The 22,324-nt window shown below is 32.2% G+C and overlaps 6 protein-coding genes and 1 long non-coding RNA gene across 11 annotated transcripts; 3 read left to right on the top strand and 4 right to left on the bottom strand.

The window, feature by feature from the left end:
- Nucleotides 1–90: 90 nt before the first annotated feature.
- Nucleotides 91–22,311, bottom strand: LOC111426127 (uncharacterized). 2 transcript variants are annotated; one of them, XR_011640344.1, is made up of 5 exons: nt 22,296–22,311; nt 21,977–22,138; nt 20,933–21,021; nt 20,791–20,877; nt 91–369 (listed from the first exon to the last, which is right to left on the bottom strand). It is a non-coding gene; the product is annotated as an uncharacterized lncRNA (long non-coding RNA). The 2 variants fall into 2 exon arrangements; XR_011640345.1 differs by lacking the exons at nt 21,977–22,138; nt 22,296–22,311 and adding an exon at nt 21,800–21,814.
- Nucleotides 365–1,812, top strand: LOC111426124 (RNA-binding protein S1). The gene is made up of 3 exons (XM_023060499.2): nt 365–605; nt 657–770; nt 823–1,812. Coding segments are annotated over exons 1-3 (921 nt in total). The 5' UTR covers nt 365–603; the 3' UTR covers nt 1,628–1,812.
- On the top strand, nt 1,815–7,049 carry LOC111426117 (uncharacterized). Its single transcript, XM_023060482.2, has 11 exons — nt 1,815–1,994; nt 2,043–2,192; nt 3,068–3,335; nt 3,391–3,517; nt 3,574–3,831; nt 3,879–4,013; nt 4,073–4,134; nt 4,213–4,332; nt 4,389–5,169; nt 5,220–5,397; nt 6,176–7,049. Exons 1-11 carry the CDS (start codon nt 1,815–1,817, stop codon nt 6,302–6,304), a joined length of 2,388 nt encoding a protein of 795 aa, XP_022916250.2. The 3' UTR covers nt 6,305–7,049.
- On the bottom strand, nt 5,407–6,990 carry LOC111426125 (EF-hand domain-containing protein D1-like). The gene is made up of 2 exons (XM_023060500.2): nt 6,635–6,990; nt 5,407–6,584 (listed from the first exon to the last, which is right to left on the bottom strand). The coding sequence occupies exons 1-2, from the start codon at nt 6,988–6,990 to the stop codon at nt 6,335–6,337; spliced, it is 606 nt and encodes a 201-aa protein (XP_022916268.1). The 3' UTR covers nt 5,407–6,334.
- Nucleotides 8,290–10,594, bottom strand: LOC111426121 (uncharacterized protein DDB_G0286591-like). The gene is made up of 2 exons (XM_023060495.2): nt 9,687–10,594; nt 8,290–9,639 (listed from the first exon to the last, which is right to left on the bottom strand). Exons 1-2 carry the CDS (start codon nt 9,918–9,920, stop codon nt 8,449–8,451), a joined length of 1,425 nt encoding a protein of 474 aa, XP_022916263.2. The 5' UTR covers nt 9,921–10,594; the 3' UTR covers nt 8,290–8,448.
- Nucleotides 10,169–14,500, bottom strand: LOC111426126 (5'-nucleotidase-like). 3 transcript variants are annotated; one of them, XM_071195861.1, is made up of 3 exons: nt 13,562–14,500; nt 12,994–13,405; nt 10,169–12,943 (listed from the first exon to the last, which is right to left on the bottom strand). In XM_071195861.1, the coding sequence occupies exons 2-3, from the start codon at nt 13,291–13,293 to the stop codon at nt 11,570–11,572; spliced, it is 1,674 nt and encodes a 557-aa protein (XP_071051962.1). In that variant the 5' UTR covers nt 13,294–13,405; nt 13,562–14,500; the 3' UTR covers nt 10,169–11,569. The 3 variants fall into 3 exon arrangements, with proteins under 3 accessions (XP_071051962.1, XP_071051964.1, XP_071051963.1); XM_071195863.1 differs by having other exon boundaries at nt 12,994–13,630; nt 13,687–14,500; XM_071195862.1 differs by having other exon boundaries at nt 12,994–13,807; nt 13,864–14,500.
- On the top strand, nt 18,532–22,250 carry LOC111426122 (estradiol 17-beta-dehydrogenase 11-like). 2 transcript variants are annotated; one of them, XM_023060496.2, is made up of 5 exons: nt 18,532–18,848; nt 19,455–19,728; nt 20,129–20,253; nt 20,472–20,751; nt 21,825–22,250. In XM_023060496.2, exons 2-5 carry the CDS (start codon nt 19,479–19,481, stop codon nt 22,190–22,192), a joined length of 1,023 nt encoding a protein of 340 aa, XP_022916264.2. In that variant the 5' UTR covers nt 18,532–18,848; nt 19,455–19,478; the 3' UTR covers nt 22,193–22,250. The 2 variants fall into 2 exon arrangements, with proteins under 2 accessions (XP_022916264.2, XP_022916265.2); XM_023060497.2 differs by lacking the exon at nt 18,532–18,848 and having other exon boundaries at nt 18,859–19,728.
- Nucleotides 22,312–22,324: the final 13 nt, after the last annotated feature.

The raw sequence follows: 22,324 nt of genomic DNA, 5'->3' as shown, positions 1-22,324 counted from the left end.
TTAATTTTAGTTTAATAACTAAAAATTGTGTTAAATTTGTTATTAGGTAAGTAAGTTGGCAACAATGAATTATACTAAAAATTTTTGAGGTTATGTAGTAAAAAATTTATTTGATTTAAAAAAATAATTATTTTCGATACTATAATTGAACTGTTCGCATATTTTTTATTTTCTTCTGTAATTGTAAAATATCATACATCAGCGATTCAGCTGTTGGTGGACATCCGGGTACATAAATATCAACGGGATGATTCTATCGCATTCTCTAACATTCTTCCTTACAGCCGGTGCCATTTTATTGGTTAAAGTCCCAGTGATTATTATATAATATCAGCTTGTCTTGGTGTAAATCGGAATAGTACCCCGAACCTGAAATTAAATAATCAAATTAGTTAATTTGTTATAAATAAATTAAGAAAAATCTGGCTTAAATTTAAGTTGGTACTACAAGTTACTATTTGGCTTGTTGCTATCTTCGTGCGGCCCTTTTGGTTAGCGTCAGCGTGTTGTGATGGGTTTAAGTGGATAAAAATCATGTTTATTTGGTATTGTGGTGATTTTTTTTAGTGAAACTCATAATTTCCTTCATCACTACCTAAAAAAATGTAAGTTTATTAAAAAAAGATGAAAATCCTTTAACGTATTATTCCAATAAGGGCGCGACATTCGGGTTCGGAAAGTGAAGATAAAGAGAAGAAAAAACTCGAAAAATCCAGGGAAAGTCGAAAAAGAACCGTTTCAGGATCCAGCAGCAGCGATAGTAGCGGAAGGTAATTAATAAAATTAATCATATTGACTAATTTTTGATTGATTAATCTTTAGTTCATCCGATTCGAGTTCATCTTCGGGTTCGAGGAGTTCTAGTTCGTCAAGTTCTAGCACCAGCTCAAGATCGAGTAGCTCAACTTCCGATTCATCTACTTCGAGTAGTGATAATAACCGAACTAGACCAAAACGAAGGTCTTCAAGTAAACAAGCAAGGCGTAGCCGAGAGAAAAAACTTAAGGATGATGGCGGTGAAAAAGAAAAATCGAAGGATAAAGAAATAATTAAAGACGAAGCAAAAAAAGAACCCGGAAAACCGCTGTCTAAAGATCCCAACGCGAAACCTCGTTCGAAATCACGTTCGAGGTCCCCAAGACGTAAACGAAGGAGGCGTTCACCCACTCCTCGTCCGACGAAAATTCATATCGGACGATTAACTCGAACGGTTACGAAAGAACATATCATGGAGATTTTTGGCACTTATGGGATGATTAAACACGTTGAGTTTCCGAAGGATCATATTCACCCTCACATCGGGAGGGGATATGCTTACGTTGAATTTAATAATGCGGATGAAGCTGAAAACGCAATGAAACATATGGACGGAGGACAAATCGATGGACAAGAAATAACAGCCGCTCCCGTTTTAATCCCAAAACCCAGACCTTTACCCCCAAGACGAAGCCCAATGCCAATGCATATGAGGAGACCCCCACCTCACCGAAGAACCCCACCGCGATTTAGGAGGAGATCACCGATGAGACCTCCAAGAAGAAGCCCTCCGAGGAGGAGACCTCATTCGAGGAGCCCCCCTCAGAGACGCCGAAAACATAGTAGATCTAGTTCTAGTAGTTCAAGATGATATTTTGGTGTGGCGAAGTTTTGATTTATGAATTTGTATAATTTTTTTGACGTATTTTTTGCTTCTTTTAATTTAAGTTGTGAGTGTATTACAAAATAATGAAAACTAAATCTTATTTTTTGAATTGACATTAATTTTTAGGTTAATTAATGTCAAACACATTTAAATAAATCAGTTATTAGAAATCATGTCTCTTTTTCGTGCGATATCCGATATATCCAATGTTATTTCTTTTATTGCCTATTGCCGAGCTGATCACTCGATGATGTTAGCTCTTGAAAGTACAACCAGCGAATATTGGATACCTTCCATTAAAGTCAACGATAGTGATAATTGGAGATCGGAATTATCAAAGGAAATTATTGACGTAAGATTTATAAAATTTTTAATTGATTTTAAAATCTTTCGGTTTTAGATTTTTCAAAACGATTTAATCACGAAATTACACCGCATCTTTAAGATATGTTTACCCGATCAACAAAACAGCACATGGGTGTATCATTGTATTTATTTATCGGTTATCTCCGACGATGAAAGGAACAAATCAAAAGCGTGCAAAGGAAAAGTGAGTTAGGTGGTTAAAAGTGAAATCGACAATTTTTTTTAATCGACGGAAAATCACTCTAGTAAGCAATTATAAATAAAAAAAAAGTACGGGAAAAGTGTAAAACATACTGAAAAATCACTTTAAACTACTGGCTGAAGACTATTTACTGAAACTATTCTTCTGTTGAGTGATATCTTTCTGTGTCCCTTCCATTACAGATTTAAAAATTGCTGCTACAACACTCGATTCTTGGTCACCCAGATGCGAGATATTTTTTTAGACGGGGTGGGTCCACTCTGTGTAAACGTAACATTCGGATACACCTAATTTACTGAATTATTTCAGAATTTTGTGTAGAAATTTCACTTTGAGTTAGGTTAATTAACATTTAAACCGGTGCGAATTTCTCAAATGTCGGCATGGGCATGGAGTAGAGGGTGGGTTGTAAATTCAGGATTGGGTTAGGATTCGGTCTAGTGTTAGTTCTAGTATTAACACAGAGTCTATTGACGCACAGTCTATTTAATGACAGGTAGTCAGTCGTTATACATCGAAAGCCTAGGAAAAACAGTTTAGTGAAAATAACTTAATTTGAAGCTTATCAGATTGATTTTGTGTGTGGCTATAAAATAAACAATTTGTAGGTTAGGTGTTGACCCGTTTAATAGGAAAATGCATGGTTAACATTGCTGGTGACGTCACATCGTAACTTTGTGATTTTTCGATATGTTCTACACTTTTCCGCACTTTCTTTTTATTTTTAACGTGTTTTTTTTTGAGCCATTTCACAGTGATTTAAAAAAAATCATCTATTTTTAAGCCACACGATGATTCTTGAATCTTTCCAATAGTGAGTTAATCCATTTTATTATTTGTATTTTAATTTTTTTTAGTTTCGAGGAAAACTTCGTTGGGTTAACGACTCGGAATTAATAAAACTTTTACAATCGGCGGGTTTAAGAAGCCCGGAATTGATTATTTATTACAACTCAATTAGGGAACATGTCCAACCAAATTTTGTGGCGAGCTATAAGATCCCTTGGGCCACCGAATACGTTCAAAATGGAAAACTCACAGAAATCGGAACGGAAATTTTAGTTAATCCAGGCCACTCAACGGTTTATGAACAATTAATGGAATCGGCTGGATTTGATACTCAATGTAGTTTGTTTATCTTTTTTTAGTATAATTTAGCTAAATCGTGTTAAATTTTTAGTACAAACCCAATTATTAAAGGAATTTATTTTTTTGTCTTTTCCGTGTGTGTATATGGGAAAACAAGCTTTTATACGATTTATAATGGAATTGGGGTGGGTTCGAGAAGATGCTCAATGGGTTTTTAAGTAATTTATTTATAATTAATCTAATCCATAATTAACCATTCATAATTTTTTTTTAGATCAGCTGATGTCGCAAATCGAAATGGGATATCTTTTCGTGAATACATTTATTTTCTTGGAGCCGTTGACCCGAATACATCTCATGGGGGTGGACCGGCGGAGCTTCGATGTAGATACATTTTTAGATTCTTCGATAGAGATTGTGACAACGTTTTAAACGTAAGCGAATTTGCCCAATTTATAGGAGTAATGAGAAAGTCGAAGAGTATCCCACCGGACGTCGCGGAGCAAATGAAGGACGCTGATGCTATTTACAAGTAACTAATTCAATTTTAATTATGTTCATAACCCATATTATTCTTAGGCATCTAGGATTCTCAAATAACAGCCAATTAACGGTCGCGGCATTTCTCGTTGCTGTTGGTACACTAAAGATACGAGGAACATCTCACATTTTTCGATCAGCAAAAACGGCACAACAATACATGCAACAAACCTTGTAAAAAAAACTTGTATTCATAATTTATTTGTGATTCATATCCTATTTTATTTTTATAGTCGAAGAGAACTTAAATTTAAAGCGCAAGAACCCCCGGATATTAAAAGAAAAGGAACTGAAGGTAACCTAAAAAAATTTTTTTTTCGGGATTATTTTGATTTTTTTGACTTTCGTTGATTCATAAAAATTTTTTTTTTAGGTTTTTTAACTGGATACAAACTTCAAGTTGAAACTAAAGGTTATGAATTAGCAACTCATATCGTGCGATTACAACGAAGCGCAACTTTAATTAATGTTGATCAAATATGGAACGCTCAAAGTAAATAATTAAATTAAAAAAATATCAAAATTAATTAATCAAAATCATTTTTTAAGCTGCTTTGAGTGCAACGGCTTTAACAATCCTCCAAAAATCGACTCCAGAACAATTAAGAAGAGTTTCAATGACTGTTTTCAACCAAGAATCGGCAAGTAACGAGTTATTAAAAAGTTTGCGATATCTCCACCAATTAAACAAGCAAAAAACTTATTCGAAAGGAAAATCAAGTTTTACTTGGGGCTTATTAGACGCCGCAGTGTTCGCTAAACATTTAATGGGAGTTTGTGAGCAAGTCCAAGGAATGATTAAAGCGGAACCAAGATTGCTCGAGTTACAATCGCCTATTTACGTAATGGGGGATCTTCACGGAAACTTATCCGATTTAATTAGTTTTGAAAAAGTGTTTTGGCATTTAGGGCCATGTTTGTGTCCGTGCAATTTAATTTTTTTGGGCGATTACGTCGATCGGGGAGCTTATGGATTAGAGGTGATCACTTATTTGGTTTGTTACAAACTTCAAACTCCCCAAAAAATTTATTTATTGAGAGGAAATCACGAAATTCGTGATGTTCAACGATTATTTTCGTTTTACGGCGAGTGTATTAATAAATTTGGAAATAAAACTGGAGAGGAAGTGTTTGAGGCTGTGAATAAAGTATTCGATTGTATGCCGCTAGCTGCAACAATCGACAGAAAAGTTTTTTGTACTCACGGTGGCATTCCACCTCCGTATCTTTGCCCGGTTATTAATGCAATCAACCAAATCCCCGTTCCGTTAAGGTGCCCAGACCAAGAAAGTGCCTTAGCTTGGGAATTAATGTGGAATGATCCTGTTAAGTAAGATGTTTGTAAATTAATTAACTAAATGTGATTAATTTTTGTTTTAGAAAATCAACTGTTAATGATACAACAGCAATGGAATTAATGTCAAATGATGGTTTTGCTACAAATATAAGACGAGGGACTGCCCACGTTTTTAGTGTTGAAGCTTTGGAAAGATTTTTGAATGCGAATGGGTTATCCCATTTAATTAGGGCTCACGAAGTTGCAGGAGCTGGATTTAATGTAACCTCATCAATTAAAAATAATACAGTACAACCTCAATATAGCTAAAAGTCTGTTACATGAAAAATTTCTAATATTGTTGCACAAAGCAACACTTAATAACAATTAGAACTAACACTACAACTAGAAACATTCGGGTTTAGTTGTACATCTTTTAATTCATACTTTTGTATGTTATTTGTATTTCCTCCAAAATAATTTGCCAACTTCGTTAGAAGCTGTAGATTTATTAGGGTTATAACCTGAACAACTCCTAAGATATTTCAAACGACGTGAACATAGGTTATGTCGTGTGTTTCCTTCGGCGGCTAAACCTGAACGTTTCTAATGCTAGTCTTAACTCTAGTTTTAGTTGTTCAGTTTGGATTGTTGTATATTCTCATTGAAGTAAAACTAGAACAAACACTAGACCTAGAACTAGAAAGATTCTAGGTCTAGTGTTTGTTCTGGTTTTAATTTCTATTCAACGCTAGATTATTGAAAATTTTTATTGAACTAAAAGTGGAACTAATACTAGAATTACAAACATTTGGGTTTAGCCCTCTCAGGAGACGTGGCGCTAAATCCGAGTATTTCTAGTTCTATATCTAGTGTTAGTTCCACTTTTAATTCAATATAAGATAATAACATTTAAAAGCAGAACTTCCGTCCTTGATTTTGGACATTCATTTTTATCCAGTTTTTGGATATGACATCAAACATTTTGTTAGTTCTAACGAGGTTCATTATATCGAGGTTTTACTGTATTTTTTTATTAAAAAAAATTAATATTTTCCAGATACAACAAAAAGCTAAATTATTAACCGTATTCTCCTCCTCGAAATATTGCGGTGGTCAAAATGAAGCAGCTTGCATTTTGGCGGATCAAGGGAAATTAAGAGTTTTAAGACTAGAAACATCGTCTTAAACTTTGTTAAAACATTTTAATGAATTAAAATTAAAATAATCCGTATTCAAGTTGTTCCCCGACTGAAAGGCTGCTAACGAATTTTATATTTTCAGCTATTTCGTAACAAAGCTTTGCGAGTCCGACTAATTCGTTCCCTTCTTGTTTGTTGAATTTATAAACCATCTCTAAATATTCATCGTAACTAACCCATCCGTCCATATCGATATCGGTCTCGTCAAATTTCTGTTTTCTATATTCGCAAGAACTTTCGTCGCCTAAACTTTCAAGAACGGCAGAACTAAAATGAATTAAATTTAATTTTTTTTTTAATTTAAAGAACATTCGTACAAATCGTCGAAATTTAACATCCCATTCAAATTTTGGTCGAACAATAAGAACAAACTGTGCAAATTTGAGATTGTCAATTCGTTCCAACCCGGAAATCTTTGCATCACTTTTTGTAAATTGTATTGGCGATTTTTCTCTTCATTTTCGCGACTTTGTCTTCGCTGTTCTAGTAATCGGCTATAAAAGGCTTGGACGAGTTTGTCGTATTCTGTTAAAGGGCCGTGGGTATCTTGTTCTTCTTTCGGTAAAGGTTCTCCGGTTGATGAAAAATCTTCTTGGCGATAAAAACAAATCGGTTTTCTTTTGATGGGGTAATCAAATAATCTTTTTAAAATTCGACTAATTCTATTTCCCATTTTTTTAGTTAAACTTTTATAAAAATCTTTTATTAAATGTCAATATTTTTTTAACGAAATTTTTATTTGATTTATTTGACATTGTTACTATGAAATTTATTTATGACAGTAAGGTTAGTTTTGTTTTGTAATGCCAATTATACCAGCCTATCCAGGGTCATGTATGCATGACGACCATCGCAAGCTATCATGCAAGATTGACCGTGAATGGGGCTGCATGAGACGGTTTCTTTGATATAAGAAATGCCGTTTCTTACATCAAAGACTGAACAGCATACATGACGAGCATGCTTGACCGTGGATAAGCCCCTTTACAAAATCACGGGATGGTTTTCGTGTTGCAAAAAAAATTAGGAAACAAATTCAATAAAAGCGAATTCATAAATAAATAATTTTTCACTTGCCTTTGAAATTAATGAAACGCGTATGATGAAATACTGTATGTACAATAAAATATATTGTACAATAAAATTAATTAAATCAGAAAAAAATTTTAATATTAGAATTAATAACAACCAACTTGAAGTTAATAAAGTAATATAATAATTATTGCTTTAGGAATGAAAAAAAAAAGAAATTGATTTTTGGGCGGCATCTGTTTCACCCTAGCAGAATTAATTGGTTACTTGCAAAAGAGGGCTTTCGATTAGAAGGATTAGTTCTACTATTTAATGATAGATGTCGCTAGGTTATTTTTATTGAACCAACCCTTGAACTATAGTCGAGCCGTCGAATTTGTGCAGTGGTAAATCACCGTGACAGGTACTTACAAAAAAAGGGGTAGTCGGTTCCTTCGTTATGTAACCGCCTACTCCCGCCAGGGTCTATAAGGCGCAGCTACACTATACGAGAATAAACCTTCCTTTACAGTCAGATAAGAAGTTTTGAATACTGTTCACAGTGCGTCGGCGGCTTTTATTATTTTTTTGTCCCCAGTAACGCGCTCAGTGCGCTACCCCCAGGAGGGGTGTGGTCACTTACTTTGACGAATCCGGACAGGGCGACCTTCGATGTGAGAAATTTACCTACCTGTCACGGTGATTTATCACTGCACAAATTCGACGGCTCGACTATAGAAACGTTAGGTTTATCCGAAGAGACGCAGGGCTAAACCAGAATGTTTATAGATCTAATGTGAGTGTTAGCTCTAGTTTTTGTTGTCAAGTCCGTTAAAAGAATTTTAAGAACCTTACTCAATTCAACACAAATGTATTGGTTAATTAATTACCAAACCAGCTGTGCTGCTGAGACAAATGCATAAATACTTAAAATAAATAATGAAGCTTTTCTCAACACAGAAAATTTACAAATTATTTTTATTTCAAAGGAATAATTCCATGTTTCCCGTACAATTTATAGATGATTCATTTTTGAAGCATTTTAGAGCAAACCTCCAACCGTACACACCGATTTAATATTAACAAAAATGAATTCCACACAAACAAAAAAAAAACTCAATCAGTTAACAACTTTATCCATCACAGTCGAAGCAACGACATCAATCGGAATTTCTCGCTTCCCATCGCCCAATAAAGCAATAGTGCATAACGCAACACAACCAAGCACCGGGACTAAAAGGTACGTATACAAAAATTTCTTTTTTTTCGGAAAATCAACCTTCTCCAATTTATTACAAATATCGTGAAGTTGCACCTCGATTTGTCTCATTTGCATATCGCGCTTCCTATCGTTGTTGGCGGTTACCTCGTAGGCTTCTCTTAATTCCGCGATTTCTTCCATTAAACACATACTAGGTGTCGGGGATATCGTCGCAATTAAATTTTTAAGATCACCATGAACGTAACTGATAGTGGTGTGGATCTCGTTTAATTGGTTACACATCGAGGTGCAAGCCGTTTTTAATCGATGAATATCCATCGGATCAATCGACTCATTACTCATTCGAGATTCATTTTCGTTTAACTCAACTTTATCGTTTATTATACTTTTTAATTCGCTTTTACTATCACCGTTTTGATTCGTCGAATCAAACATTTCAGTCGATTTATTTAACTTGGTCGTGGTATTATCATTCTTGGGGTTAAACATTTTCATTAATTTCATTAACGATTGGAAGTGTTCTCGTTTCGGATTCATTTGGTATTGGTGGTTCCAAATTCCGTAAGGGCGATTCATGTAGGTGTATTTTTGGCGTAAATCGCCGTTTAATCGCAACGATTTTAAGTAGCTATCTTCTCTTTGAAGAAGAGCCTTTAAGTTTAAATCGCCGTGGCTTCGATTTCCCGATGGGTGGATATCGTTTGATCTGATATTGTGTACATCAAATTGTTTTTGGAAACGATATTGAAACGAACTTTGATTTGGAATGTCGTTGAAGCTGTGTGGGTATCTCGATCTTAAATTGAAATGATCCGAGGATGGAAAAAGTTTTTCTTTTTCATTTTCTTTTTCGTTCTCCTTTTCGTTTTCCTTTTCGTTTTGCTTTTCCTTTTTTATCTCGGTGTGTTGCAAAGAAAGTGATAATTGACTGGATAATTGTTTTAATTCTTTTGAGATATCTTGACCATTTTTAGCGTTATTTTCTTCTGAAGCTTTCTCCTCCTCCTCATTAATTTCTTCTTTTATTTCATCATTGTTGGGCGGTGAAGAATTGATGGGTTCTTGAGTTTCTGGATTATCATCGGTTACCTAAATTTTGCTTGTTACAAAAAATTTAAAAATCAATCAATACCAACCTTCATGGTGAGGAGATTTTCGTTTAAGGTGAATCGATATAAATTTTTGGTTCTTGGCGAAGAATTCGATAAGGTTCTATCAACAGAAAATTCGCCGGGTTGTTGAATAGGGCCGGAAGCACTCTTACAAAGTTGGATCGTAACCTGGTCATCGACGATGTCAACTCCTGACTTGCAAGAGTCCACTTTGTGAAGCATAGTCTCGGAGCTTCTCCTGTAATCGCACACGCTCATCTTCTCGCTTTCGTAATGTTAATGTAAATTTCGGAATTTTGCAGGATCATTTAGTAGGTAAAATAAAAACGATAAAACCCAAGCGAAAAATTTTGACACAATCAAAATTGACGTTCACCACATAGATTTTTTTTGTTTTTTCCATGGAGGAAATGATTTAGCATTTTTTATAATCTTTATTGAAAAAATTAATTTAAAAACAACACAAATCCAAATAGACGCACAATTCAATAAAAACATTTTCAAAATTTCCAATAAAAAATGGATCTCTTTATTGATATCTCCCAAAAGTCAGCGAATTAAGCAAATTACTCTTTTTATCAAGGTAAATCCATAACGGTCATATAAGTGTACTCATCCACCATAATCGCACTTTGATTGATTTTGGATCCGGGGGCCGGGACGAAACACACCGTGTCCTTGTCTCGTTCGCCTCCGCATCCGCTTTGGGGAAATCTGCCCGCCCAAACCGCGGTCATTTGGAGGATTTTCATCGAGTCCGTATCGCTGCATTCGAACCTTCCGATGTGGCCGTCTTGTTTTCGGATTGGGGCGTCGCATGTTATGCTTTGTTTCGATGTTAACAAAGCGTAGTTTCTTGTTACTTTCAAAGAATCCATTTTTATTTTTTTTTTAACGAGAAATTTTTGATGAAAATCTGACAGTGATTTATTTGTGTTCTGTATTTACATGGTAACAAAATAGCTCACATGTATGTATTACGTTTAGTATTCCAATTAAATCTTTAATCACATTTTCTTCTATATAAATGTCAATATGTTATCGAAGTGGTTGTGTTATTGGGGCAAAAGCGTAAGCACTTTAGAAACAAATAATAGAGATTTTTTCAATATAACTGTGTCATTTAGTTCCGAGGCAACTTTGTTGCAAAGGAATGAGCGTTTAAAAGGAATAGGTGTAGCTTTCTTAGTTGCAAATGTATATATATTCTTGTAGCGCGACTACTTAAAAAACGAACGCTGCCTCGGCAAAAATATAATACATTCATAATGAGTAAAACCTTCGTTTTTTAAGTACTTGCGCTCCTGCTTCAGCAGCTTAGCTGCTTTGGCAATTATACCAGGAATTTCATATAACTCGCAATATATGAATGCAATAACCATAGTTACGAACCCACTATGGACTTGCGCTGTCCCATATAAAATGCAACATAGCTTAATAGTACAGGCATTGGAGAGTTTTGCAAAGCAAAAGTTTTGCTTGGAAAAGGTGAAGTCCCGAATGTTTCTGATTCTAGGTCTAGTGTTAGTTCTACTTTTCATTCAATAAAAATATACCACAATCTAATGCTGAATAACAATTACAACTAGAACTAATACTAGACCTAGAACTAGAAACATTCGGGTTTAGCCGCACATCTCTATATGACACATTTATAATGAAGAAAACCTCCGTTATTGAAGTACTCCCGCTCCCGCCTCAGCAGCTTAGCTGCTTGGGCAATTATATAATACATTCATAATGAGTAAAACCTTTGTTTTTTAAGTCCTGACGCTCCTGCCTCAGCAGCTTGGCTGCGTCGGCAATTATATGATACATTTACAATTAAGAAAGCTACACTATTTTTTTTTTAACACTCATACCTCGGCAGCAAAACTGCCGCGGAACTAAAATTAAAATGATTTAATTTAATAAAAAATACATAGAAAGATCACAAAAATTTCTGCAAAAACTCCAATTTTTTTTAAATAAACTCCCATATTTCTCATGGTTACAGTAAACATTTTCAGTCGATCCTCTTGCTGTAAAATAACCTTTTTATAATCCTCCAAATATCTCATCGTAGCTTGCAACGAATTAATAATTTCCGTACTATAAGTAATTTTTTTCTTCGGAATCATTGTGTACCCATCACCGCCTTCAACCAAATATTTCGTGGTAACCACATCATAAATCTTCGATACATTCAAAAGTTGATAACTGGGCACTTCGCATTCGGCACATCTCACTAAAACTTCCATTTCAGGCGGGGAGGTGATCTCGTTGTAAACAACTTTTAACCCGGAGACTTGCAAAAAGGCATTTGACCCGATTCCTTTCATTGAATGTTCTAAAATTTTAATTAAAGTTAAACCTGAAATTCGTATAGTTATTAATTGTTCTTGATAGGGTAAAGCTTCGTAAAGAAAGGCTTCGTTTATTAATTTTCCGTCTTTACTTATATTTAAATTCGATTTAATTGAGCCGCTATTTATTAATCCAATTGCAGCTGTTGTCCAATATAATCCGGAACTTTGTGTTGCTTTAAAATCGCAAAAAGCATCGGTTATTAAATTTCCTAGAGTACATTCCGATTTCGAACAGGAGATTCCATCTAAACTCGTTAAGGTTTTTCCAATTATTTTTCGTTTCTTTTTATCTAAATCGTCTAAATAATGATTTAATAATTTTAATCCGGTTTCGTTTTGTTTAATTTTTTTATCCATCAATATTAAATTTCCTTTAATTCCAATTAATTCCTTATTATCGTTAAACTTCACAATCAATTCCCCTAAATATTTTCCATTAATGTAACTATGAGCGATGGGAATTAACGAATCATCACTTAATTTTATTATTGAAGGATAAGAACTCGTTACGTGGTTTGAATCGTTCAAAGGTGGCTTTCCGTTGTACATTAACATATTTGATCCAGAGCCGATGATTATTAAAACACAATCGGAGGTTAAAGCTATTCTTTTATCCACTTCGTAACGTGCGTGTCCAATTGCGATAACATAATCGATATCGTTCCGATTATTAATTAAACTGCATTCATCTTTAATCGTTTGAACCACATCCAAAAAGTCCACTTCTCTCGATGTTATATAACCTCGATTTGTATAACCCAAAACTAAAATTTTTTTACCATCAATTTCAAACGTAACATATTTATAAATTAATTTGTATAAAGGTAATCGTTCATTAACGATTAAATTAGTTCCAACGACGGGACATTTCAAAGAACTTATAAATTGAGTTAAATCGTCAAGACCATCACTGAATTCTCTGGTACCCAGTGCCTAACAAAAAAGGATTTAAGAATACTTTTATATAATGTTTTTGCTTTTACTATAGCATCGGGTTTAAGTAAATTAATAAAATCGGAAACAATTCTCCATCGGTGAATTGAATACCAAATATTTTCCCCAAAAAAATTTCCAGTCATAAAAACCAAAACGGGGGGACCAATTCCACTCTCAAATTCATTTCTTCTTTGTTGAACGTATTGAAGGATTCGAGAGAATCCCCCGATTTTATTTGGAGATTCTTCAAATTCCGCATTTATATCGCTTGCGTGAAGTATCATCAAATCAAAACTTACCGCGCGGTTACACATTAACACAATTAAAATAAATACTGTTAATTTCATTATTAATGCATTTTCTATCTCGTTAATTAAGATTTTATGTGAAATAAATCGTTAAATAAAACCTTTTAGTTTTGACTTTTGACAGGTAATAATCGTGAAGTTAGAATCAAACCTGTGAATCAAACATAAAAACAGTCATACCAACATCTTCTTGCTTTTAGTTAACCTCAAATTTGTATGGAAACATATATAATTTATTTTTAATAACAAAATTCAACGTAATTGAAATAAATGTTTAATAAAACGTGTTTAAAATTAGTGCTCTTACCTTGACGTGATCCAGCAAATTAATTTGGGGGTTTGATACAATCAATTTTTCGATGCAAAACTTTAATTCCTATTAAAAAATTAAATTCAAAGTTTATTGTTACATTTTAAATGTATATTTGCCACTTTTTTCTTCTCATTTCCCAAAGATATTTAAGCTAAAAATTATTGTTCTTATGGTTTTTGTGGACAATGTAGGTAACTAATGAGTAACATCATTAAACTATATTTTTCATTATTTTTTGTCCTACGATTAATTTAATAAAATAAGACGAGAAATGAAAGCTTAAAACGCGTAATTACCTTTAATCTAGATAGAAAATTCATAGCGATCTCGGATTTCGTGGTAATCACTGGATAAGTTAATAAAACAAGAACGGTACTTAAAGAAAATGACATTTAAGATGATGATGTTTGTAGCGCCATCTATTGTTAGATGAGATAACAGTATTAAAATAATTTAAAAAAAAAGATTATTTAATAAAATAGTATTGATATTCGATTTTGTATCGAAAAAACATTGGAAAGATAATAATTAAAAAAGAAATGTAAAAATATGTGATAAAAGAAATTGGTGACTTAGCGCCATCTAGTATTAATAAAGTGCTTTAAAATAAAAAAAAAAGTGTTAAATAAACATAATTCATATTAAATAATTAAAATAATAATAAAATTATTAAAGTGAAATAATTTTGAAAGAAATCATAATTAAAAACATATAAGGTCAAAAAAAGTATTTTTTGGGTTATGTTTCATGTCGCCATCTATTGCCAACTTAACTAATTGTTTTGAAAGAAATCAATAATAAATAATTATTTAAAAATTAATTAATAACATTTTTATAATAAAAAACCAATAAAGAAATGGTAATTAAAAAAGTATTTTTTAAAGGAATGAAAAGCATTCGTTTAATCCTCCGAAATATTAACCGGTTCAATAAGTATAACCATTGTTTATAGAGTATATAGTTAGCTCATCCAATGCTTTTATTTGACTCCACGTTTTTAGTTGATAATATTCTCCAGAGGTGGCGCACTTTGTATTAAACTTCTTAAATATGACGTAGTAGCATATTACTTACAGATTGTGAAATAATGCCATCTATAAATCAATGCCGTAAAAACAGAACAAATTCGTTCGAGAGAGAAACGAATATTCAGAAAAGGATAGTATGTTTCTCCTACTGGCTAACCGACTATGATCACCTCGTGTGTGTTTAATAAACATATTCTTAGAGCAATAACAATTAAAAATAGCCAAAAACGCTTGAAGAATGATTTATGTATTATGGAAAACATAAATACGAGAAAAAATATGTGTTTTATCAATGAAGAAATAAATAAATAAATACTTTTTTTTTGAAAGTTATTGATTTTTTCACCAGTAAAGTTTTAAAAATAATGTTACTTAAAATTTATTAAACTAGCAGAATAAAATGATAAAATAAATATCACACAGTTAAGGAGCCTTAACAAGTTAAAATGTAAATAGGGAAATTAGGGTATGGATTGGATGGATTTGATTTGTTGAAATAATACAATATGATGACTGTAACCATTCTCTATAAACAAAGCTGTAACTGAGAGAAAAAATTTATTATACATAAAAATAAAAAAATTAATTATGAGACAATATATTCATTTTTTCTGATTTATTGGTTTGTTTGTTTAATAAATTAACTTTCTTACATTCTGAAAATAACTGTATTTTGACTAAAATATCCAGAAAAGACTCCAAGTGATTTTCGTAATTTACAAAGTGGTGGTCAAACTTTTTTTTTGTAGGATATTAAAAATTTTTTTAACTAAACGTTTCTGACGCATCTTTTATACAGACAATTGTGAATATATAATCTAAATTGAGTTAGCGATGTGAACGTAATACTTTTACAAATTTCTGACGGTACATTTAAGGACATATTGTTAATGTTGATTCTGTACATTTTATGAAACAAAAGAATTTCATCAGAATTACTAAGTTCACCTTCTTTCAACAAAATTTCTCGGCACCAGTCACACTGAATTTCGTCAATGTGAACTTTTGCACAATAACCCGCAAAATATGCCAATGAACATCCTTCCAATGTACTGTGGATGCTAAATTCCTCACATGTTGAGGCTTCCTGCAAATCGTCCTCCGAATTATCTTCATCAGACTCTGAGATATCCATTGGAGATACCGACGAGTCTCTTGTTGCTACATATTCATTTGTAGATAAAAACACGGCTCGATCTTCTTCACAATTAGCTTGCACTTCCGCTTTTAACAAACTATTTATAGAAATCTGCCTGATCGTAAGGCGAAGCATTTGCGCGGACGAATTTCTGGCATAACCCCCACGTTGTCGGATAATTGAAAAAAGATTTTCAATAATATCTTGATTTAATCGGGATGTTATTATAAATTGTTTCCCTTTGCGTTTTTCTTCATTATAAAGTTGTAAAACAGCCTGAACCGTTTGAATAACCCCGTCGAAACAGGGAGGTCTGGTAAACTTATTACTTTTCTTATCCTTTTTTTTTAATTGTGAAAATATGTTTTTGTAATTCGCTACGGCAATGGAAGCTATAACAGTACTCAAACGGGTGCTGTAATGAGACTCCTTACAGCATCCGATGCTGTAATGAGATTTTAGTAACATTTTATGGAACCAGTTCAAGTTGGTGACATTGGGTCATTAATTTTTCTAGTTGTCAATGTGACAATTTTTGTCTACGGATGTTTAAACACGTTCTTAGCATCAAATACAAGGTCCACAATGATGAGGACATGGACTCTGAGCAATTTCTCTTATTTTGGGAGGTGTATATCAAAAATTTTTTTCAGATAAATATATTTTGTGTTTTGACAGTTTCTAATTGTCAATTCAAAGTTTCTATTTTCAAGTGTTCCGGTGTTACCAACTGCTACATACCTGTTTCCCTACATTGCCAAAATTTACTTTATTTTTGTTAAAAAAAAGTATAAAAACGCGAATTACAAAAAATAGCATAAAAAACACGTTTCATAAGACTTACAATTAGAGCACTCATTCATTAAAAAACTCGTGGCTTCGCCACTCGTTTTTCAACTTGAATTCGTGCATTTCAAGCGTATCTTACGAAACTTGTTTTTTAATATACTATTATAGCTTCATATAAAACATTTAATACATCCTCCGAAGCATCGGAAAATGCGCATTTGAAAGGATTTCTACTGTATCTAGTACAACTGTTGAGACAGTCAAACCATTTGTCCATAAACATAATGAAATCTGCAGTGTCAGTAGCTGTTGAACTTTTTAGCTCGCCTGTTGCTATTGACGTTTTTAATGCCGACGCAACGCTTTTGCTAAATATTTGGGCGGTCAGTTTTACCGATAATTTCTGAAACGGCGAAGGATATAAATGAGCGTTTGAGATTTTGAGTAAACATCTCGTCCCTGACTTTGACTTTTGATCAATATGATATAATCTTCTGATACCTTGAAAAGAAATTGTTTCGTATGCTTTTCAAAAGATGAGGGGCATCAAAAAGTGCAAACACTTTTTGCGTATTTTTAAACATGAAATAAGGTTTTTTAGGACTATTTTTTGTCTTAATAAATGTTTATACGCATTTGGTGCTTTATAATATAAACTAAGTGAAAATTGTTTTTCATTGTATGTCCAGTGGCCTTTTGTTTTATGTAGTAATTGCATTACCGCAAATGTTCTATGTTGAGGGGAATGATATTTTATAACACTTAGACAGGATTGTAAATTGTTTGATAGTGTGGTGATAGTTAATCTTTTTTTTAGTTTTTATATTGTTGACTTCGCATTTTTACATTTCAGTCTGAGTTTATCGTATTTTTCCTTTAATTTATTTAAAGCACAGGGTATCTGACTATGATGGGAGTTCGGTGACGGAAATTCTAGATACTCACTTGGAAACTTCTTTTGACAAGGCGAACTATCTAATACTGGTGACGATTTAGAACTTTTATCAGGGGATAGAAAACGTACCTCGCCATATTTAGAAAACGCATAATTGCTAACAATATACATAAACAATCTTTATATTTAAAAATATTTTAATTTTATTTGTATATGTACTCATATCGTCAATCCTGCTTAATTTCAACAAAATGCGAATCTGTATTTTCCTGCCGTCCCTGTGCAGTAAACAACCAGTACACCCATACGCGCCTGCCCCGGATGTATTCGTTAAAAGTGTTAAAACCTAAAAACACGAAATATCGAAATATCGATTGATTGATAGAGCCGCCGACCGAGATTAATACCAATGTACATACATAACTGAACTTACGCGATAAGAATGGTCTTAATTACCTACAATTTTCGATTTACTATTGATTTAATTTTATATTCAGTCGATTAATTTTGCTTTTTTTAAAGTTCATTGTAGGCATCTGTAAAATATTTTGATGTGGAATTGTTAATGGTTTATTATCTGATTTAACTCCTAGATGGAACACTGTTCGTTAAGATATAAAAATAAAAACAGATTTAATCGCTAGATGGCGACATCAAAAACTAAATCTTTTATGGGTTGCCAATTCTTTCTATCTCGTGAGCTAACTATATTCTCTATAAACAAAGGTATAACACATAATAAATGAAATATGATCCTCGGAAAATTCCGAATTAAAGTTTCAGTATTTTTCCTTTCCTTTCATTTTTAATTCTTTTAACATTTTTATTTTAGTTACGTGACTACGTTTATTTTTTACGTTTAAAAGCAAACTTATGTAGTTCAATTGCATTCGTGAATGTAATGCATTTCCAAAGAAAAAAAAAAAGCCGTGCTTTCACTGCACTATAAAATAACTCATGCAAATAAGACCGAAGAAAATTTTAACCGGTTATTTATAAATAAATAAAAAAAATTAAAATCGAATTTTATTGACAAAAATTATATTGAGATTAAATTTAAAAATGATTAAACTTCAAAATGACATTTAAATGTCAAAAATGACGTTTGAGTTTTGTAGGGATAAAACGATTTCTTTTGGAGTTTGCGCAAAGTTTAGATTGAAAAATCGATTAAAACGGGTTGCGCAGATGTGTACCAACTGTAAGAAACTGTAAACGTTAAATGTTAGTGCGGGAGAAGTAAATAAAAGTGATATAACCGACTTCTACGAGAGTCGAAGTGGAAGGATAGTGCTTTTCTTATTTTGAATCGTTCAATACAGAGTGGTGAGCGCGCGTTGTGTTTGAGTTTCCTCGTTCAATTTAAACGAAAACAATCTTCGAAAATGTACTCGAATTAAAGAATTATTTTTAATAATAAAATTGTAAAAGGTGAGTTTTAGTAATTATTTTAATTGGTTTTAATTTGTTTGCGATCTGAATTTTATTAAATGCAATTATTTTTAATTATTGTGACGTCCCTGGTTTTGCGGTAACAAGTTTGAAAGGAAACCTGTTGTTGTTAACAATTTTAAATTAGAGCTAGATAAAAAAAATTTGTTAAAGGGAAAGTTTTTCGTAGGTTTCCCTTTTATTGCTGTTAACACACGCATAAATCGACAAACGCATATAAATTGCCTTTTTAAAAACTACAAAAAACAAGAATGATTTGAATTTTTAATGATCTTAATCGAGTTTAGAAAGTTATTTCATAAAAAAAGGCACAAGTTTATTTTTTAAAATCGTTTTTGTTGTTTAGGAGGAGGAGATGTCGTTGTAACTTGTAATTTTATTTCTTTTTTGTGTCAGGTAATGGTGTCAAACCTTGTTTGAGAAGTGAATGACTCGTTGAAAAAATAAAATGAATACTTGTTTGTAAATCCTTTCACTTAGACGCTCGGCATTGGATTTGTTATAGAAATTTTTCGCAATTACATTTCATAATACTTATTAGTTTCAAAGTCCTTTATAAACGAAAAACGATTTTTTTGTTTACAGTTTGTTGTTGTTCCTCCAACAAAAATGGTTTCTGAGTCAGATTACAGCACTTTAAGATCAATCGTGGATATAATTGGCTTCGTGATGATATCTGTGGCACATATCATCTACGCCATCATTAAAATGTGCATCCCAAATTCTTATAAACCAAAGAAAAACATCGCTGGAGAGATTATTTTAATAACTGGAGGAGGCAGCGGCTTAGGAAGACTCTTAGCCATTAAATTAGCCCGATTAAAAGCAATCGTCATCGTTTGGGATGTCAATGAAGAAGGTTGGTAAAGATATCTAAGTGATGTAACACAAAGTGTCGTAACCTTAGAAAATTCTACATCATTACGTAACAAAACGAGATTTAAACTCGATTCAGTTTCTAAATAAGCTTCAAAATGGTCTTAATCGACGCAAAAAAGTAATTTTAAGAGTGTGTTTGTGGAATCAAGTTCATCGTCTTCTGATTCATTGCCAAAGTTCGATGAACTTTCGAAAGTTGCGTTTCACTTTCTTCCATTTCTTCGTTTTATGCTCATTTAAAAATTAGAAAAAAAACCCAATTGTGTCCCCATGTCGTGTATAGAAAGTTTTCGTTAATTATCTAAAAAACATCAAATTGGTGTGAATTTAGAAAATACCAATGCAAAAAATAAATGTTAATAATAAAAAATTAATTGTAGGTATTAAAGAGACTGTGAAAATGGTTCAAGGTGATGGGGGAAAAGCGTACGGATACAAATGCGACTTAACGAACCGTGAAGATGTGTATAAAGTTGCGGAAAAAATTTTTGTTGATGTCGGAGAGGTAAAAAAGAGAACGTTTATGTTTTTAAATAAAAGTAAAAGTAAGAATCTACTGACACAGATTCAAAAAAATTTCTCGCCTACCAAATGTCATAAGGCTATTAACGCATTTCATTAACAACCGAACAAAAAGATCAAAATGCAAATTCGTTTCTTTCACAATTCTCCTTTGAAAATGAAATTGTGTAAGATCTAAACCTTATTGTTAACTTCTTTTAGGTTACCATATTAATAAATAACGCCGGCGTGGTTTCGGGGTATTTGCTTTTGGATACTCCGGACCATCTTATTCAACGTACTTTTGAGGTTAATGCAATCTCACATTTTTGGACGACCAAAGCATTTTTACCAAAGATGATTCAAAACCAACACGGTCATATCGTTACTATCGCTTCAATGGCTGGCCATACCGGAACCAAAAAATTAGTCGATTATTGCTCCTCGAAATTTGCAGCCGTCGGTTTTGATGAAGCACTTCGTGTCGAATTGGAAGCACTTGGTATGTTTAAAAATAATTGTAATCTAGTTATACACTTACCTTGATGTTTCTTTTGATAAAGACTGAATATCATTTTCTTGGGTTTTGAGACAGATTTGTTACACATCTTGTTAAGACACTTTCATACTAAAATCGACAAAAAATACTATTTAAAGAGATTAAAAATTAAAAAATAATTTACCTCAAAATTGAGAAGAAATGACAGCCCATTTTAGGTTATGTTTTGTGCCGCCATCTATTGAGAGCTTGGATAATTATTTTGAAAGAAATCTATAAAAAAAAACAATTATTTCAAAAATTTATAAAAAATTAATCATTTACTTGATTATTTAACGATAATTTATTAAAGACGTAATAATTAAAAAAGAAGTAATTAAAACATTGATAATAATAGCGATTAAAGTATTCGTAAATGCTTAAATTCTTAAATTTTATTCTTAAAGAAATATTTAAAATATTAATTGTTTTTAAACAATTAGAAAATGATTGGTACAATCCAAAATATGACCTAATAATAACTAATAATTATTAATTTATGAAAACGAACAGTGTTTTATGATAAATAATTAAAAAAGGGGTTAAATCTTACTTTAAATTTTACAAGTGACAACTCACTTTAGATTGTTTTATGTCGCCATATTGTCAATTGAAATGATTATTTGAAAAACATAATTATTATTAAATAAATTAATTGAAATCAATCATTTAATTGATTTTTAATCGATAAATTGTTAAACAATAAATAATTAAAAAACGAAATAAGTAAAACATTGATATTTATAACGATATAAAGTTTACCATGAAATTTACAAGAAATGACAACTCATTTTATGTTATGTTGATATCGCCATCTATTGTCAACTAAAATAATTATTTTTAAGGAAATCTATAAAAAAGTTGTTTTTTTAAATAATTAAAATTTATTTACTTGATTTTGTTTCGATAAATCATTAAATGTTGAGTCCTAAATACTTAGATACTTGTATGGGTTGGCCAGGAGATAACTTTTTGATCTATTTCCCCTCTCACAAAATAAATAAATATTTACCTTTATTTTCTCCTTTTTTGATTAGGTATAAAAGGTGTAAAAACAACCGTTGTTTGTCCATATTTTATCCAATCAACGGGGATGTTTAACGATGTAAAAGCCAGATTTGTATCAAAATTACAACTAACGCATGTCGCGGAGCGCGTTGTAAAAGGAATATTAAGGGAAGATATTTACGTTTTTATCCCATCGATTTTCCGATATGTTTTCTGGACGAAATGGATATTCCCATGGGCGATAGTTTCGATGTATTTAAGAAATTTAGTTCCGGATGCAAATCCCTCGACGAGTTTAACGCAAGATTCGATTAAGGATCCCACATTCACCGATTTGGAGATGCTAAAAAAGAAAGATGATCAAGATTTATTGTTATCCGATGAAAGAATATTGTGAGAAAAGAAATTATTTAGATTTATAATAAATGTTTTAAATAAATACGGTGAAATTAAAATGTTTTATTTCTAAATCTAATAAGATAAAGACACTCGAATCTTACGTGACCGAGCAAAAATCGTTATGTTGCAA

Source organism: Onthophagus taurus, chromosome 5, assembly GCF_036711975.1.
Source record: "Onthophagus taurus isolate NC chromosome 5, IU_Otau_3.0, whole genome shotgun sequence".
In the NCBI taxonomy this organism is placed as follows: Eukaryota; Metazoa; Arthropoda; class Insecta; order Coleoptera; family Scarabaeidae; genus Onthophagus; species Onthophagus taurus.
The sequence above is the reverse complement of the archived record's forward strand: the minus strand, read 5'-3'. Positions and strand labels throughout refer to the sequence as shown.

Coding starts and splice junctions, on each gene's coding strand:
- LOC111426121 (XM_023060495.2), bottom strand. CDS start 9,920: ATGAGCGTGTGCGATTACAGGAGAAGCTCCGAGACTATGCTTCACAAA. Junction 9,640..9,686: donor AAAATCTCCTCACCATGAAG/GTTGGTATTGAT, acceptor AGCAAAATTTAG/GTAACCGATGATAATCCAGA.
- LOC111426126 (XM_071195861.1), bottom strand. CDS start 13,293: ATGAAATTAACAGTATTTATTTTAATTGTGTTAATGTGTAACCGCGCG. Junction 12,944..12,993: donor TACTTAAACCCGATGCTATA/GTAAAAGCAAAA, acceptor CTTTTTTGTTAG/GCACTGGGTACCAGAGAATT.
- LOC111426124 (XM_023060499.2), top strand. Junction 771..822: donor AGCAGCGATAGTAGCGGAAG/GTAATTAATAAA, acceptor ATTAATCTTTAG/TTCATCCGATTCGAGTTCAT.
- LOC111426125 (XM_023060500.2), bottom strand. CDS start 6,990: ATGGGAAATAGAATTAGTCGAATTTTAAAAAGATTATTTGATTACCCC. Junction 6,585..6,634: donor ATGTTAAATTTCGACGATTT/GTACGAATGTTC, acceptor AATTCATTTTAG/TTCTGCCGTTCTTGAAAGTT.
- LOC111426122 (XM_023060496.2), top strand. CDS start 19,479: ATGGTTTCTGAGTCAGATTACAGCACTTTAAGATCAATCGTGGATATA. Junction 19,729..20,128: donor TTGGGATGTCAATGAAGAAG/GTTGGTAAAGAT, acceptor AATTAATTGTAG/GTATTAAAGAGACTGTGAAA. Junction 20,752..21,824: donor TGTCGAATTGGAAGCACTTG/GTATGTTTAAAA, acceptor TTTTTTGATTAG/GTATAAAAGGTGTAAAAACA.
- LOC111426117 (XM_023060482.2), top strand. CDS start 1,815: ATGTCTCTTTTTCGTGCGATATCCGATATATCCAATGTTATTTCTTTT. Junction 3,518..3,573: donor GATGCTCAATGGGTTTTTAA/GTAATTTATTTA, acceptor ATTTTTTTTTAG/ATCAGCTGATGTCGCAAATC. Junction 4,014..4,072: donor CAATACATGCAACAAACCTT/GTAAAAAAAACT, acceptor TTATTTTTATAG/TCGAAGAGAACTTAAATTTA.